At 52.4% G+C, this 17,329-nt stretch overlaps 1 protein-coding gene across 1 annotated transcript in view; it reads left to right on the plus strand.

Annotated features, from left to right (window-relative positions):
- The window catches only part of CCDC33 (coiled-coil domain containing 33), a 107,453-nt gene that overhangs the window by 86,632 nt on the left and 3,492 nt on the right, over positions 1–17,329 (plus strand). Inside the window, 4 exon segments of the mRNA XM_049768781.1 lie at positions 15,889–16,045; positions 16,278–16,366; positions 16,536–16,667; positions 16,761–16,836. Of these exon segments, the coding sequence (XP_049624738.1) occupies positions 15,889–16,045; positions 16,278–16,366; positions 16,536–16,667; positions 16,761–16,836 (454 nt within the window).

The raw sequence follows: 17,329 nt of genomic DNA on the forward strand, positions 1-17,329 counted from the left end.
AGATCAGGCCCAAGAGGAAATAGACAGCTCAGTTGGAGGGTCCAGAGGAACAGGAACAATTAGTCGTAAGCTGTGGCACATACCACAGGAATGGCTGCCTAGTGCCTGCCACCTGCTTGTGTTATTTGTCAGACAGGATCACAGAGAGGCCTTGCTTTGGTCTGGATGAGTATTGAAGACACTGTGATATGATGTTCCAAGGGAGAATTCAGGCAGCATGTCTGGGCCTGCCTCCACCCCAGACATTGCTTCAGGCAATGATGGAGGAAAGAAGGGACTGGAGCTATAGGACATTGGGTGGTAGGTAGTTTGCCTTGCAGGCTGATGACTCAGGTTCGATCCTTAGCATCCCATAGGGTCCCCCAAGAGATAATTTCTGAGCTCAGAGCCAGGAGTAACCCCTGAGCACATCCGGGTATAACCAAAAATAAGGGGCCTGTGATACAGATGCCTCTGCCCAGACAAGATCTGGGAGATTGTGCCCACACATCTTCTCTCATCTTTACCCTGTTGTACAGATACTGAATTGGAGATTCAGGGAGGCACATGTAGAACCTGGGCCCCTGGTTCCACTCCCCTTGTCTGCCCATCCCAGACCTCATAGTACTCATAGTACTATAACTCTAGAGTCTCACCCACTCCCTTACTCCACTCCTGCCCTGGCCTGTCACAAAGGGAAAGGGAGCATAGAGCTGAGCCCGGCTGCTGCGACACCAGCCCAGGAAGGTCCCCTGAGCCTGGAGGTGTGAGGGGTAATGAGGCCCCATAATTAAGGTTTCTGGAGACACGGGCAGAGATGTATGGACAGGCTTTGTCGATAAGCTGCGGCTCCCCCCAGCCATCAATAAGTGCTCATTACCGCTTCTCCCACATGCGCCAGCCCTGTCCACCGCCCCTCCCCGCCTGTCAGCCTCCTGCTCACGGCACCCATGTACACAGACTGCGCTCAATTAATCTGCACTTGTTGGCACCATCTGTTCTTTTCACACATCCTGACCGGAGTGTGCCGAGTTCCGCCTACTCAGTCGTGCTCCAGAGCAGAGATGTGTCTCCCCCATCAGACTGGGCATGGAGCTGGGGAAACTGTCTCTGCCCTTCGTCTAGGAGTTCTGAAAAGCCCCATCAAGTTTCCTTTCCTTCCCACCCTCTGAGCTGCGCTAAGGCCTGAGGCTTTTGCAGACCCTCTGAGCCATTGCCTGGGAATGTTGCCCTGAGCAGCGTGGGTCAAGGGTCTACTAGATTCTCAGCTCTGAGATAGTGGGTGTTGGCTCAGGGTGACCAGGTAGAGAGGGGAAAGGGCAGCCCCCAAGGCGTTTGCCTGTGGCACCACCCTTGTACCCCCAGAGGCAGCCTCTTTCTCCATAGGCCTGCCTCCTTCCAGCCCAGACAGCTGCACAGCAGGCGTAAGCACAGACCCCAGCCTGTCCTATTCTCTTGGGGCCAGCGGGATTTCTGGGTCCCTGCATAGCACCTCAGTTTTATTTATGGAAACCACCCAGCCTCATTCTGGAGGAAGGACTCAGTCTGGGTGGGAGATAGCACCAGGGTTAAGGCATTTGCCTTATAGACCCTGATCCAATCCCTGTTCCCCCCGGTCTGGCCCCACCTCTCTACAAGCCCACCTCAGTAGAGCAGAGAGTTAAACTGTCAGAAGGCCACTTCGATTACTTCTTCCTCCTCTTGCTCCAGCTGCTGCAAAGGCTCCTTCTCCACTGCCTTATCACCCAACAATCTCCTTCCTATCCAACCTTCAAACAAAGCACTGGGACTCTGAGAGGTGTGAGGTCCATGTAGCAATTAGGAGAATGGCCTACGCTCCCCTCCTGTGCATCCACTCCCTCATAGGTCCTGTTTACCCCCTGATCCTGGAGCCCTTTTACTGGAGTCATGTGGCTTAGGGTCACATTGTGTCCCCAACACACAGCGCAGGGCCTTGCCACCATGGATCTGCTGAGGAGTAAGTGTTGGATTAGATGGACTTTGAGAGCAGGGGGAGGTGACCAACTCACTGAAGGCAACCCTGGCAGCCCACAAATTGAATCATGAAGTTCAGGGCTCATCAGGGCAAATGTAGCATCAGTGGAGAGGCCCTTGGAGCCAGCCTGCCTGCTGCAGCTTAGCCAGGGCTCTTGTACCAGCTCCCAACTGGGCCCCGCCTGCGTGCATTCAGGCAGGGAGGTGGGAGGGGAAGCAGTGTGACTCAGGGTGCCCATGTGTCTGGGCCCACGGTGGCATTTTCGCCTAGAGGATTCCAGAAATGGGCACCAGCTCCCTTAGAATGTACTGCTAGCATCTCTGTCCCAGAAAGCCCATGTGTAGGGACACAGAAGTCTGGGTGCCCTCTCTCCCACCACCTGGGCCAGGACAGGGACCCCACCCACCTCCACACAACAGTGCCTAGAGAAATCCAGCAGTGGAGCTTGATGGTTCCGAGAGTAGGGACTTCCTGAGTGCTTCCTGCCTCTGTGGAATGGGTTGAGGTCAGCAGCCTGTATGGGGAACTGGACCACAGTGGTTGGTGGGGAGGGGGGCAAATCTGGGGCTTTCACTCTTTGCTTTGGACCCCAGGACTGAGTAAACACTGCCGCCTTCCCTTCTTCCCAAGGGTGGAGCCAGCAGAGGTTCTGATGAGGCCAGAGCTGGCCCTAGACCAGCTTCTCTCTCTCCTCCCCCAAAGGCCCTGAAGTTGCAGGAAATGAGGAGTGGGGAGCACCATGGGGGGCTGCTTATGAGGCAGGTGCAGTCAGCTGGTCACTACCACCTGTGTGACAAGCCCCCCAAACCATTAGGCCTGTCTCTTCCCTCCTCCCCTTCCTGCCCAATCTGACACCTGTTCTGCTCCCTGGCCCCACAGATAAAGCATGGCTCTCACACTGGTCCTCATGGGCCTCTCTCTGCAGCTTGCTTTAAAACTGTGAATTCTGGCCCTTTTCTCACTGCAGGCCCTAACATGTCTGCCTGCCTGTGCAGGCTGTTGGAAACCACTGCTGCAGACTTGCACAAGGCAGAAAGAAGTGCCTGAGCTGGGCTGGTCTCACTGGCACACAACCCTTTAGGGACAGTTACCCCACACACACACACCCCACATGCCTCTGTGTGCAGATGGGCGTATAGGGTGCTTTCTGCCTCCCCTCACCCCAGCCCCTGGCAGTGCTGGAAGGCCGCCAGGTCTGGGCCCGCAGCCCTGTCCTCTGCATGGTGCATTATTGATGGGGTTTCTAATTGTGCGTTTCCCAAAGTCTACAGGCCTTTGATGAAAAATTCATGGCGCGCCCGTGGATAGAGCAGACTCAATCGATGGGCTGGCAGGCGCGGGAGCTCTGGCTTCCCTGGGAGGGAGAGAGCTGGCCAGCTGCAGGGGTTCACCGGGCCTCCCCTCATCCCAGGCAGGGCCCATAGGACAGCAGGGATCTGCTGGGGGGAGGATGAGGGGCTGTTCAGGATAGTGGGGATCATACACCCATTCTCCATGTCTCCACACACACACCCTTACACTCATAATCACACACCCCCACACACCCCTACACCCACACCCCCACAAACTTACACCCCCCCACACCAACATACCCCACATCTCATGTTCCCCACACCTCATACTCAAGTCCCCACACACCCCACATTCCCCATAACCCCCATACTTGCATACTCATATACCCTCATATCCACACACACCCTCATTCCCCACATCCCCACATATCCCACATTTCCTATAACCACACCCCATTACCCTCACATATCCTCCTATATCTCCACACCCTCACATTTCCATAGCCCCCAAACTCTTACACACCCTCCTACCCTCCAGGACACCCTCTGCATGGCTGCTGCTGAGCAGGGAACGTACCTCATCTCATGGCCTCAGCTTGGTTCCTGGGGAGTTTCCGCTGCAGAGGTTTCTTAGACACAGGGATGGAGGCCATTTCACAGCCAGATATCAGGGCTCTACTTAGAACTTAGGAAACACCTGCATCCCTGGAGGTAGGAAGGTGAGACCCAGAGAGGACCAGTGAGTTCCAGTGGGAAAAATGCCCCCGAAATGTCCACAGGCATGCAGGATGTTAGAGGCAGAGGCATTGGAACAGCTTTGAGGAGATTCAGCATCATTCCAGCTGCTCACCTCACATCCAGACTGATTTGGCCTGATACCTCCCTTTCAAAAAAAAAAAAAAGAAACCACTCACAAAGAGATAATCCAGCATAAGACCTTTCACACAGAAGACATTGACTTGAATTCCAGCACTGAATAGTCCCTAAGCTTCACAAAAAATGGATAACCTCTGAAAGCAGAGCCAGAAGCAAACGCATAGCCAAATGTGGGTACCTGAGAATCTACTTCTTTATGTGAACAAACAGGAACAAGCCCCCTAATTGCACTGAGGCTTCTGTCTCCTACCTGGGTCATCTCAGAAGCCCCCAAACTCAGTCACACTGGGAAAGCCTGAAACCCGCCTTATAAAAGGGGACCCTACTAAGTCAGGGTCTATAAATGGAGCAAACAAAAGGTAAGGCCAGCAGGAGTGGGGAGCACCCCTATCACGACCTGGGAGGGGATGGAGGCGATCTACACCATCTAGGAAGGTTTATTGTTGTTTTTGCTTTGAGGCCATACCATGTGGTGCCCAGGGACCATTCCCGGCTATATATAAAATCATTCCACACCGTATCTCCAACCCCAGGTGAATAGTCTGGGTCACACATGAAATCATCTAAACCAGGCTAAGGGTGAAATACATGTAGTCTAGCAGTCTTCTATCTCATATGGAGAGCCAGCTGCTTGCCAGAACTGCTGTTTTTATTGAGTATAGAGACTACCCCTGGGTGGGACAGTAAGGCTATCCTGAGCCAATCCCACCCAGGTTTACAAGACAATCTCTGTTTTGAGGTAAATCCAAGTTGTAAACAAATATATGAAGGAACCAGGGATGATCTTTGTTTTAGGTAAAATAAAGTGTAACCTAACAAACAACTTGATGGTGCTCTGGGCACCATGTTTGGCTAAGCCCACACTCCAGGCAAAATGCCTTAAACTTGGATTATCCCACGGCCCCAGTTGGGGGCCTTTGAAGCAAGTAGGGCCATTCATCCAGGGATGTCCACCAGAGGTCATTTGCGGGCCACTGACGCCTGCTGGGCCTCCATCCGCTCATGAAACAGATGAAAAAATACTGACGGACCCACTGCCCTGTACAGACATCTTGGTTAGGGCCAGATTTAAAAGGGTGTGGGGGACAAACAGAAGAAATTGGGGGCCCATCTTGCCTGAGACAGACAAGCTGAACCTCAACTCTATTGGGAAAAGTTGGTCAAACCCAGCTGTGGCTTCAGCAGGGCTGCTGAGGTGGTTGGATTCTTGCCTCTGTGCCCCAAACCCTGTTTCCAGGAGATGGGTTCCATGTTTGGGTTTGTTTTCATTTTGCTTCCTTTTGAAAACATCTACCCAAGTCTCTGTTGAACTAAAAGGAAAGGAATTTGTCCAGACCTTCAGGGAAATGGGAATGGTGGGGGGAGGAGAACAACTGCCCATAGGGTCTAGACCCCTGTTAGAGAAAGGGGCTGGGGCAGAGGATGGGGAAGGGTGTGGGAGAGAGGGCAAGAAAGAAGAAGTACAGGCCATGGTGAGGGAACCATGCGTAGGCATCAAACCCCACAGCCTCCAGCATCTCCTTGAACTTCTTGCCAAGCCTGACTTCAGCCACCCCACCCAGCAGCCTCTCAGCGGCCCAGGGGAATGGCCCTGTGTCTGCTGCTTCCAGCTAGGGCTGGGTTCAGCAACCAGGCTCACTCTTGTTGTAGCAACAGGCCCCAGAGGCCTTGCTGGGAACCAGGACTGCTAACAGGAAGGATGGGGGAGCCAGCACCCCCTCTGCTGCAGGAAGACCCCCAGACTGCCCCTAGGCTCCTGCACCCCCAATCTGTGAGTTTCAATTCACAGCCCCTAATTTGGGGCAGAGGACTTGGAGTGGCGCTGGGCTCACCTAGTACTTGGCAGACTGGGAAGTTGGGGCGGGTTGCCTGGCAACACTCAAAGGTGCTCGCAGGACCTGGTAAGTTGGAGGCAGGTGGGGACGAAGCAAAACTGTGGGCATGGCTCCTGCTTTCTGGGGGGATCCCAGTCTCACCCCACCCAGGAACACACAGAAGAGTAGAGAAGGCTTCTAAGGATAAGCCCCTATGACCACATGTCCAGCCCTGACTGGCCTCTTAAAGGCCCAGCCCTCCACTCTGGAGAGGGAGTCTGATGGAGACACTAGCCAAGAAACTGGGTCAAGCTGCAGACCCCTAAGACAACCCCCATCAGCCTCAGGCCAGGGGCTTCTAGAAGCTGGGTTAGTGACCCCGCCTCATCCAGAGCCCATCTGCCAAAGCATTTGTACTTCTTTCTTCTATGACAAGAACTCAAGCACCCCTAGTTTGCAGAGGAGCCACAGAGCAGGAAAGAAGCTTGCTGAACCGCTAGATGCCAGGCTCTATTGGGGAACACGCCCTCATCCCAGTGAGAAGCAGCTCATACTGGGGTGAAGGAAGAGGAAGCCAGCCAAGGGTTTCTTTATGGGAGGTGGAGCAGGGAGGTCTGCATCTTCCCCCAGGATCTGCCCGGGGTGTCCCTAGTCCATCCTGGAGACAGCCACAGCTCCAAGGAGATGTGACAGATTGCTGGGCCCCAGGGGCTTCCTGGAGGAAGGGGGGCTGCAAAAAGAACCCAGAAGGTAGCCAGGAAGCTGGGTGGCCTAGGGTGTAGACTGCCCTCCCCCAGCTCCCTGGCCCAGCTGCAGGCTGCAGAGCCCGAGCTGTTAAGCAGGAGCTGGGGTCAGCCCTGGTCAAGGTCTCCCACCCTCTAGCTTTTCTAGGCTAAGAATAAAAGCTTTCAGGGCCCCTGTGCTGCTTAGCAGAAAGGGAAGAGAAAAAAAGGAGGGTATTTCTCCTTTTGTTCCTTTGCTGTAACCTTGGATGGAACAAAGAAGCTTCCACCTCCACTTCAGAGAACCTGGTTTAAAAGGCAGTTGGCTCAGATTGGCTGGTGGTTGGGGAGTCAGGCTGGGGTATAAAGATGAGCCTGGCCCCAGGTCTAGAACAGGGGTGGCTGCAGACTACGTACCTACCCCCCCCCTCCCCTGAAGCAGAAGCAGAATTCTTGAGGGCTTGGAGGTCTTTAAGAGTGTGGGCAGCGCGGCTGGAGCGATAGCACAGCGGTAAGGCATTTGCCTTGCACTCGGCTAACACAGGACAGACCCAGGTTCAAACCCCACATCCCATATGGTCCCCTGCACCTGCCAGGAACAACTTCTGAGTGTGGACAGGTGTAACCCCTGAGTGCCGCTGGGTGTGACCCAAAAACAAAAACCAAAGAGTGTGGGCAGTGAGAAGATGACCATAGTGAGATAGGCATCTGCCCCTAGACCAGAAGACCCCCCATGGAGGGCCTGACTAGTGTTTTTAATAACCCCCCTCAGACAGTAGGGTTGAGCCCTCTGGCGGTGAGGAGGGGCGAGAGCATGTCACAGTGCCAGTTTCCTGGCCCTGGGGCTCTGATTTGGGACCAGTAGAGGCCTGAAGCCAGAGCTGTGCCCACTGTACTAGATCAGAAGTGCTGGTCTTCTCTCTCCCCTCCCCAAGACACGCCCCTGAAGTGGGCTCAGAGCGCCCCCATGCTCAGAAACTGGGGCATTCTGGGGGAGGTGGACACCAATTTGCACAAGCTGAGTGGCCACACTGTATCCTGGGGAAATAGGTAAATGCTACTGAAATAGATTAGCCAAGATGGCCCCTTGGGAGAGTGAGCCCCTCAGCAGGCTGCTTCTGGCTCCTTTCAGCACAACTCAGCCCTTCCCTCCCCGCTCAGTCTCCATTTGCCCTAGGTCTGGTTCACAGCAGCACTGCCTGGGCCTGAGCTTTGGGTTTTGCTGTGTAGCTGGCTCCTGGCAAGTCCTTGAACCTCTCTGGCCTCTACAGGCAGTTCTTAGAGAGCGTTCATCAGGGTCCAGAGTGGGATCAGGGGGGACAAGAGTGTTGGGCAGTGAGCTGGACTTCCACTGTGGGAAAGGAAAGGGCTCTGTGTGTGTGTGTGTGTGTGTGTGTGTGAGAGAGAGAGAGAGAGAGAGAGAGAGAGAGAGAGAGAGAGAGAGAGGTCCCCCACTGATCCCCCACTCCCCACCCCCTCTTCATGCTAGCAGCCTGCATCTTTCCTGCCAGCTGGAATGTCTGTGGGGCCCTACTGCCCTCTGGTGGCTGCCAGAACAAACATACGGCAGTGGGTGCAGAGGTGGGGCAGTGACAAGTGTATGGAAGTCCATAGCTCAGGTTCAGCCTTTTGTCTCCCCCCTGCAGAGTCCTACCCACACAGCACCTCACTTGCCTAGTCCTTCCCGCCTTCTCCCTGTTCCAACCCATGTCTCCCTTTCTTTATTTTTTTTAAATTTTTTTTATTTTGAATTATGAGAACAAAGATGCAAAGAAAGAGGACACGGTAAAGTTACAGTGGAAGGACAATCACCCATAACATAATTCTCAGAAGAAATCCCCTTGCTGATATCTTAACTTTGAACTTTCAGTCAAAAAACGTTAAGATATGGGCCCGGAGAGATAGCACAGTGGTGTTTGCCTTGCAAGCAGCCAATCCAGGACCAAAGGTGGTTGGTTCGAATTCCGGTGTCCCATATGGTCCCCCGTGCCTGCCAGGAGCTATTTCTGAGCAGACAGCCAGGAGTAACCCCTGAGCACTGCTGGGTGTGGCCCCCCCCCAAAAAAACGTTAAGATAAATAAAACAGAATCCATGTACAATTACTTTGTCCCTCAAGTCCCCAGATTGCCATGTCTCCTTTTCTATCTGTGCCCTAACTCCCAAGAAAGTCCTTTCTCCATCACCTGTGCTCTCAACGATCTCAGTCCCTTCTCAACCCCTTTGTCCTCCTTCAGTCCACCCCCTGCTCTGCTTGCACCCCCAGCTTCAAAGTCTGGCTAAGGTCTTCTTTTCTCAAAAACCCTGTGAGTGAGAACTCACAAAGGGCTTTGAAAGTGAAATCCACTTTATTTTTCCCCAAGCTGGAATTCTTTATTTGTATGAACCCCAGAGCCATATTAGCACAATCCAAAAACAAAATAAGACAAAACAAAACAAAAAAAGGCAGCAGCAATCTAAACAATGTGAAATAGATTAAGATTGTAAGTCTGGGGGCTGGAGAGATAGCATGGAGGTAAAGCGTTTGCCTTTCATGCAAGAGGTCATCGGTTCGAATCCCAGCGTCCCATATGGTCCCCTGTGCCTGCCAGGAGCAATTTCTGAGCATGGAGCCAGGAGTAACCCCTGAGCACTGCCGGGTGTGACCCAAAAACCACAAAAAAAAAAAAAAAAAAAAAAAAGATTGTAAGTCTGGTTACAAGCCTCAAAATGACCCAGAGGGGTAGACACTAAGAAATTCCCCACGGCCTGCGTCCCCTCTGCAAATGCAGAGAAAAGGGCAGAGGAGTATGAGCTACCTGTGGTGAGAGGATGAAGAAGAGTGTTAGGAAATCAAAGAAAATCAGGCTGGGTCTAGGCAGTGGCTGCACACTCTGAACCCAGCCCAAAACTTTGCTGAAGCAAATGTCCATGAGACACCTCTGCCCTGTATCTCCCACCCCAGTCAGGAATAAGAAAGAGCCAGCCTCGAAGCCTCTCCCCAAGAGGAGAGACATGCCTGAATACCACACAGCTTTCTGCACCTCATCTCCCACGCCACAGGCTGTTGGCCTCAGGGAAACACTTTCAAAAGGGCACCATTCCTAGCATTGTTTTTTCCTTACTCAGCTCTGTGTGTGACTCAGCCGCATGGTTGTTTGGTGCTGTGGACCTTTTCCACTTCTGCTTATTATTCTTCTGCAGGCCCACCTGAGCCCAGTTTCTGCACAAAACTTTCTCACTTTCCATCAGCTTCTGTTGTTTGTTGGTTGCTGTTTTTTTCTGATTTTGGAGCAGTGCTCCAGCAGTGCTCAGGACTTAACGCCTCACTCTGCAGTGAGTGATAGATAGTACTCAGGGATCAAACCTGAGTCAACAGCATGTAAAGCTATCACTCTCCCTGATGTTCTTTGTCTCTCTGTCTCTGTCTCTCTCTGTCTCTCTTTGCCTCTGTCTCTCTCTGTCTCTCTCTCATGTCAGGGTTTGTACCCAGGGCCTTACAGAAGGTTGGAGAGCCTCACACTCCACCACTGAATGACAAAGTCATTGCTGTCAGTTCCTCCCTTCATTCTCTCCTTTGTAGAGGAGAATCCCAGGCAGTGCTGAGTGGTCATAGAGCCTTTCCCAAACTTCTCAGCCCACAGCTCAGTGCTAGGGCTCGTGTGTATAGTGCTGTTCAGGCTCCATGGTGCTGGGGACCACCAGCCAAGAACCAAGGCCAGGGTCCAGCCTGCAGTGCTCAGGGAACCCTGATGCCAGGGACAGCTCCCCACATACTGGGCATGCCCCTATCCCCACACTTCTTCCAGTCCTTTGACCTTGTCTCCAAGTTCCTGGCCCCTGAAGGCAGGGAGAGCTCTCTACCCTGGTGCTTCTGCAGAGCTCAGCTTTCCTCCTTTTTGGAGACAGCCCCTTCTACCCACTTAACCCACTTCTCTAGAATGGTATTGCCCTAAACTTGAGGTTCTACTCCCACCCAGACCCCTTCCCTGTGGTCCCGGACCCTGGGAACTCTCCTTTCTTCCATTCTTTGATCGCAGCACAGAGGTTGCCCTCCTCGTCGAACAACACCCCAAATTGTCTCTGACCACCCTACCATCTCACACCACCTCTGACCAGTCCTCCTGTCCCCCCTTATATCACCTCATCATCAAGACCCCAGCCTCTTCCTCCACTTCCATCTTGTCTCTTTCCTTCTCCACATGCCTCTCTCCCACTCCTCCCTTGAACCTCTCCTGCTCTCTCTTCCCCGACATGGGCTCATATGCCCTGCCTGGGTCATCACTCTAGCCACCCTCTCCAGCACTGAGCAGCCAGTGACTCCTGTTGCTCAGACCCCCACCTCCTCAAACTCAGCTCCAGTACCCTATGGTCTCAGGACAGAGTCTCAGCTCCTAAGACTGACAAAGGCCTCTTTCATCCATTCTGCCCACTCTTGGGCCCATTCACCTCACCTACCCTCCAGATACCTACTTAGCTCTTCCTCATAAGCTCCCCTCCCTGCCTTTGCTATAGATACCCCCTGCCTAGAAAGCCCTCTACCACACACAGTGCCTAGTCATCCTCAAAGGTCAGATTACTCTCCTCCTACAAGAAGCCTTTCTCAACTCCAGGTTGGGTTAACAGCCTCCTCCATGTTCCCCTCTATCATAGGCACTTTTTGCCATCTCCTCAGTATGGACAAAAGACCCTAGCAGGCAGGGCAGAGAGCAGGCACAGAGCAGTGGTGCTCAACAACTGTTGACTGACTGGGTGTTTTGCTCAGCTGCTTTCTGCCTGGACTTTAGAGCTGACTCGGTGACTGTGGGTACATTGAGGCCTCCCCAGCTTTACTCCCATCTATACAACAGAGCACAAGGTTCTTCAGCACAGCTGTGACAGCAGTCGCTGGAATATTGGAGTGACCCTACTGGACACAGTGTCAGGTCACATTAAGACTTATCATGGGGGCCCGGAGAGATAGCACAGCGGTGTTTGCCTTGCAAGCAGCCGATCCAGAACCTAAGGTGGTTGGTTCGAATCCCGGTGTCCCATATGGTCCCCCGTGCCTGCCAGGAGCTATTTCTGAGCAGATAGCCAGGAGTGACCCCTGAGCACCTCCGGGTGTGACCCAAAAACCAAAAAAAAAAAAAAAAAGACTTATCATGGGAGGAGGGAGAGGGAAATGAAGGATCAGGATCATCTCTGCCTCCTTCCATGAGAAGGAAGGGGAGGTGAGGAGATTCTACAGGTGAAAGGAGGACAGCGGATCTCAGTGCCCACTTTCCAAAGTGGTTAAAAGAATAAAATTGGGGCCAGCATGTTAGCACAGTGGGTGGGACACTTGCCTTGCATCAATCCTAGGCATCCCATAGGATTCCCCAAGTATCACCAAGAGTAGTTTCTGAATGCAGAGCCAGGAGTAAACTCTGAACACTGCCTCTTGCAGCTCCAAAACAAAAAATAATTCTGCATTGGAGAGATAGTCTTAGAGGTAAGGCACTTACCTTGCATGAAACAGACCTGGTTCAATCCTTGGCACCCATATGGTCCCCCAGCCCCCACCAAAAGTGATCCCTAAACACAGTCAGGTGTAAGCTGTGTGGCCTCCCAAAATAATCTTTTGTTATTAGGGTACTGGCGGTGCTGGGACCACACTGGAAGCATTGGGCGGCCACATGCTCACTAGGAGGGCCGGGATGGAAGTCAGTGCTCCCTTCACCTCTCACTTTACAACCACCTGTGGTGGCCATGGGGGTACGCCCCATCTCACAGAGCACCAGAGTAGCTCAGGAAGAGATGTGGGTACAGCAGAGATTGCCAGGGTGTGTGTGGGTGTGGGTGGGTGTGGGTGTGTGGGTGGATGGGTGGATGGCAGCAGGAGCCAGCTGATGCCTATCTCCCATTTCCTCTCTTTGTGGAAGCAGAGCCCAGGTTCTGGTGGAATGCTATCTACAAAGGGATCTGGGGGCCCATGGAAGGCAGGTGTGGCCGAGGACTCTGCTGTTTCAAGGCTGGGCCATGATGCAGCACGTGGCCATGATGAGAGCCAGGCCTAGGTCATGATGGGAACACAGGTCAGGGCTGAGCCCAGGCCTCCAAGGTTCAGTGTAGGGGTAAACATTGAGGAGCCAGTCACATGGACAGAGAGCAAGACTGGGTAGAGACTGAGCAGACAGGCAAACAGGCCCCCCCAATAAAACAGCCCAGTAGGGGGGACCCAGGAGAACACCCCCCAGAAGGAGGTGAGAGCTTCCCTCCAAGAAGTGACATTGCCCACTGGTGAGTGTGCTGACACCCTGCCATTCCTTCCTCTTGGCCATGGTCCCTTTCCCTCACTCCAACCTCTGCTCACTTGTTTGTTTTTAGTTTTGGGACCACACTTGGTGATGCTCAGGGCTTACTTCTGATGAAGAAAAAAAATATCACCACTGGTGATATTCTGGGGAACTTTATGAGATGCTGGATTGAACCCACATCAGCCTTGTGCAAGGCAAGTGCCTCACTTGCTTGTACTATTCTTTTTGTTTGATTATTTTTTGGGTCACACTCAATGATGCTCAAGGCTTATTCATTGTTCTGCACTCAGGGATCTATTCCTGGTAAGTTCCAGGGACCATGTGTGGTACTGGGAATTGAACCCGAATTGGCCACCCAAATTCCTTGTAAAGCAAGCACCCTACCTACTGTACTATTCTTTTGGGGGGCCATATCAGGTAAGGTTCAGATGTTACTCTTGTGTCTTTGCTCAGTAGACCACTTGGATTGTCAGGGATCAAACCTGGGTCATCTACTGAATGCAATGCAAGCCCCCTTCCCACTGTAATATTGCTCAGGCCCCTGCATCTCTTATTCTTTATTCTACTGCTATTCCTCTTATTGATTTTGGAAGTGTTATTTTTCTATCTGGTTATGCTGAGTTGCAAGTATTTCACCCCACTTAGCTTGCCCATTTAGTCTTTACTGCTATCTTTTCCAAGAAAGTTCTAAATTGACTGATTTTTCAGCCCTTCTCATTCTGTTATTTTTAGTTATTTTTAGTATCCTTTGTTTTGACCACACTCAGCAGTTCTTTAGGTTTAGTCCTGGTTCTGTGCTCAAGAATAAACTCCTGGTGGGGCTCAGGAGACCATATGAGGTGGCAGGATCAATCCTGGATTAGCTGTGTACAAGGCAAACTCCTTACTTGCTCTACTATCTCAGAGGTTTGTATTATCCTTAGATGACTAGTATAAAAAAGCATTTTTATTATAAGTATAAACATTAGGGCCAATGACCATACTGGAAGCTAAGTATTTACCTTGCTTATGAGCACAAAACCAGAATTAGCCCCTGAGCACTAACAGGTATGTCAAAATCAGCACACCCCACCAAAAGTAAAAAAATAGAGATGAGACAAGTGTCCCTTTTCTTTCCCCAGGGCCAGAGATAGCAGAGCAGTAGGGTGTTTGCCTTGCACACAGCTGATTCAGGATGGATGGCGGTTCGAATCCCGGCATCCCATCTGGTCCGCTATGTCTGCCGGGAGTGGTTTCTGAGTGTAGAGCCAGGAGTAACCCCTGAGCACCACCCGGTGTGACCCAAAAATTAAAACAAAAAACCCTTTCCTTTCCCAATTCAGTAGTGGTCATTGTTTATTTAAAATCTATGCACATGCATACATGTGTGTGTGCGTACACGGACACTCATGTGCTGCAGATGAGGTAATTTGGCATGTCACTTTTTTTATTTAGCAATGCTATGCAACTCCCTGTATCATTTATGTCACTCATAAATATTATCTCAATCTAGGGACTCAGTATAAGGTGCAAACTGAGCTGTAGTGAATTTCCTTGACTTGTTTTTGTGTGTGTGTGTGTGTGTGTGTGTGTGTGTGTGTGTGTGTGTGTGTAAATCACGAGTGAAGCAAAGAGCCCGTTTAGACACCATTGCCATTGCTTAGAGCACATGTGGAAAGGGGAGAAAGGACGACTTTTTTTCCCAAGTATCATCTGTTCCTTGATTCTCTATTGCATCTCCCAAGTCCCTGTAGAATTGAAAAAAAGGTACTCTTTCAAAAATATTTTGAGTACAGCATAAAAATAGAGGTAAGGGGGTCATGGGGAGTCAGCAGGGCAGGGAGAGGACAGGGTTTGAGTGGTTGATGAATATGGCCCCTAAGAGATGAGATGGGATGAGAACAAAACAGCTGTCCCAGATTACTCCTGCCCTGGCCCCCTTCACACACATTGACTCGAGCTCCACTAAAGCCCCTTCTTCTCCCCAGGAGGGTCCGAGGCTCAGTGAAAAGAGATGGCTTGTCCTGGCTTACTTGGTACATCACCCGTACCACAGATTCTGTGCAGTCGCTAGGATAAACTTCGTGGGGTGCAAGGGTGATGCCAGATGGGCAGAGCTGCAAAGACCAGGGCTGCCATCTCTGCAGAGGCTGGGGATACTGCTATATGGTGCAGCTCTGGCACTGCTTCCAAGGGCCCCAGCCAGAAGACTGGAGCAAAACAGGTGACAAGTGGTAACTGATAAGTCCCTGCTGTCCTCGTCCCTCCATGAAACGCCACCGGTGGCCAGCCACACAGCAGGTTGGAGGAGTTGGCCTGGCACAGCTTTGCTCAGCCCAGAACTCACATGGAGATCTGCTTCCTGAGGCTTTGGGGGGCTCCCCAGATGCAAGACCTGCAGTCAACAGGCCTCAAAAACACAGCCCCACTTGACCTCACCTCCTGCTCCCATGCCATGAAGCCTCCTGGTTTCTCCTTTGAGTTCCTTTGGTTCTTCTGCATGGCTTAGACTTTACAAATCTTTCTACACATTAGTGCCGGTGTCCCATGATACTACAAATATGGAATTCCCTGTGTACCTATGGTTGATGAGCTCTCACCCCAGCTGGGGTCATACTGATAGTTCTTTCGAGTCTCCAGATCCCATCGGTCTTGGCACACATGTTGACTGTGTACACGGGGGGGCAGGATGGAGGCAGATGAATCTGGCCTTGGCACCCATGCATGTTGCTTCCCCCTGTCCCTTGTGGGGTTGGTTCATTCCTCCCCTGGTGTCTGAGCCCTGCATTCCCCTGCAGTCAGAAGAGAGAAGACAGCTGAGGCCTGGGAGGGTTCATGAGCCCAACAATACTCTCACAGGGCCTGGAGTGGCAAAGATTTTGGTGCTAAATCTTCAGTCATAGTCTTGGACCTTCAGGGTGATCCTAGTGAGTACAGATGTGGTTTGCACTCATCTCTGGCTCGGGGTTTCGCAGGATCTGCAAAGCTGCAAGCTGGCACTGCAGAAGATGGCTGAGGACATTCTGTATCTGCGGAGACACGTGAACTTGCTGGAGACCGAGAACCAACAGCTGCGCAAATACCAAGCCAAGACGGAGGCAGATGAGGACGACAGCGACGATGACGACCTGGGTGAGGACTGACAGGGGCACAGGGTCCTGTGGGCCACAGGATGACTGGAGCCCTTCCTGGGGACCACACTGCTGCCCACTACTGCTATGGGCCTGCAGGCACCTGGGAGGGGGTGGCTAAAAAGCCAGTGCCAGTGAGTGCTGGGAATAGGGATTCTCCTACCCACCCTGTGATGATTCAACTCAGATTCTCCTGAGCCACCTGCCCTGCACCCCCACCTCCCCACTGTCAGATTCCCTGCGACAGAAGCTGCATCTGAGAGAGCTGGACACACGGAGACTCAGGGACAAAGTACAACATCTGCAGAATGAGCTGATTCGAGTGAGCTGGGAATTGGGGGCAGATGCAGAGCATGTGAGGAGGCATGGGGGCACGGGGCCACAGAAGCACAGGAGCAGAAAGGAGAGGACCTGGAGAAAGGTGGATTCTACAGAGGGGCCTGGATATCAGGACTAAGATGATAGGCAAATATCTTGTCTCGTCAATGCAGAAGAATGACCGGGAGAAGGAATTGCTCCTCCAGAGCCAGGCAGGCCAGACCCCAGCTGAGCTGAGGAAGCAGTACCAGGGCAAGCTGCAGAAGATGAAGGCACTGGAGGAGACTGTGAGGCACCAGGAGAAGGCAGGTGCCGGGTCTTGGATCAGAGCTCATTTCAGGAAGAGGTGTGGAGGTCCCTGACCCCTGCCAGCCTTGCCTCTGTGTGTGGCCCCTCAGGTGATCCAAAGGATGGAGCAGGTGCTAGAGGGCAAGGAGGCTCAGCAGAACAGGCTACAGCCCAAGGCCACTGTGGGTGAGTTACACCCCCCCCCAGGTCTGTCCTCTCCCCTGTAGAGCTTGGCAAGAGCAAGAGAATCTTTCAGGGGCTGGAGAGATAGGGCAGGGATAAAGTGCTAAACTTGCAAGAGACTGGCCCCACTTTGATTTCTGGCACCCCCCACAGGGCTCCCTAAGCCCATCAGAAATGAACCTGAGCATAGGGTCAGGAGTGAAACCCCAAGGACAGAGTTAGGAGTGAGCCCTGAGTCTTGAATCCCACCAAGTGTAGCAGCTCCAACGGTCTTAGGAGCAGAGGGGTGAAGAGTTGGAATAGATCTGAGACCAGTGGGGCAGTGATTATGGAGAGTCTGGGGTTCAATTCAGTTGGCATGAGGGGCTGACCTCATGGGCAGCAGGGAGTCATTGAAGATTGGGGAACAGATGGGGCTCAATGTGGGAGCAGAGTGGAAATGGCAGGGCCGTGGACATGTGTGGCTTCATCATAGTCTGCCTCGCTTTGCTTCCTC

This window comes from Suncus etruscus, chromosome 1 (genome assembly GCF_024139225.1).
Source record: "Suncus etruscus isolate mSunEtr1 chromosome 1, mSunEtr1.pri.cur, whole genome shotgun sequence".
Lineage (NCBI taxonomy): Eukaryota > Metazoa > Chordata > Mammalia > Eulipotyphla > Soricidae > Suncus > Suncus etruscus.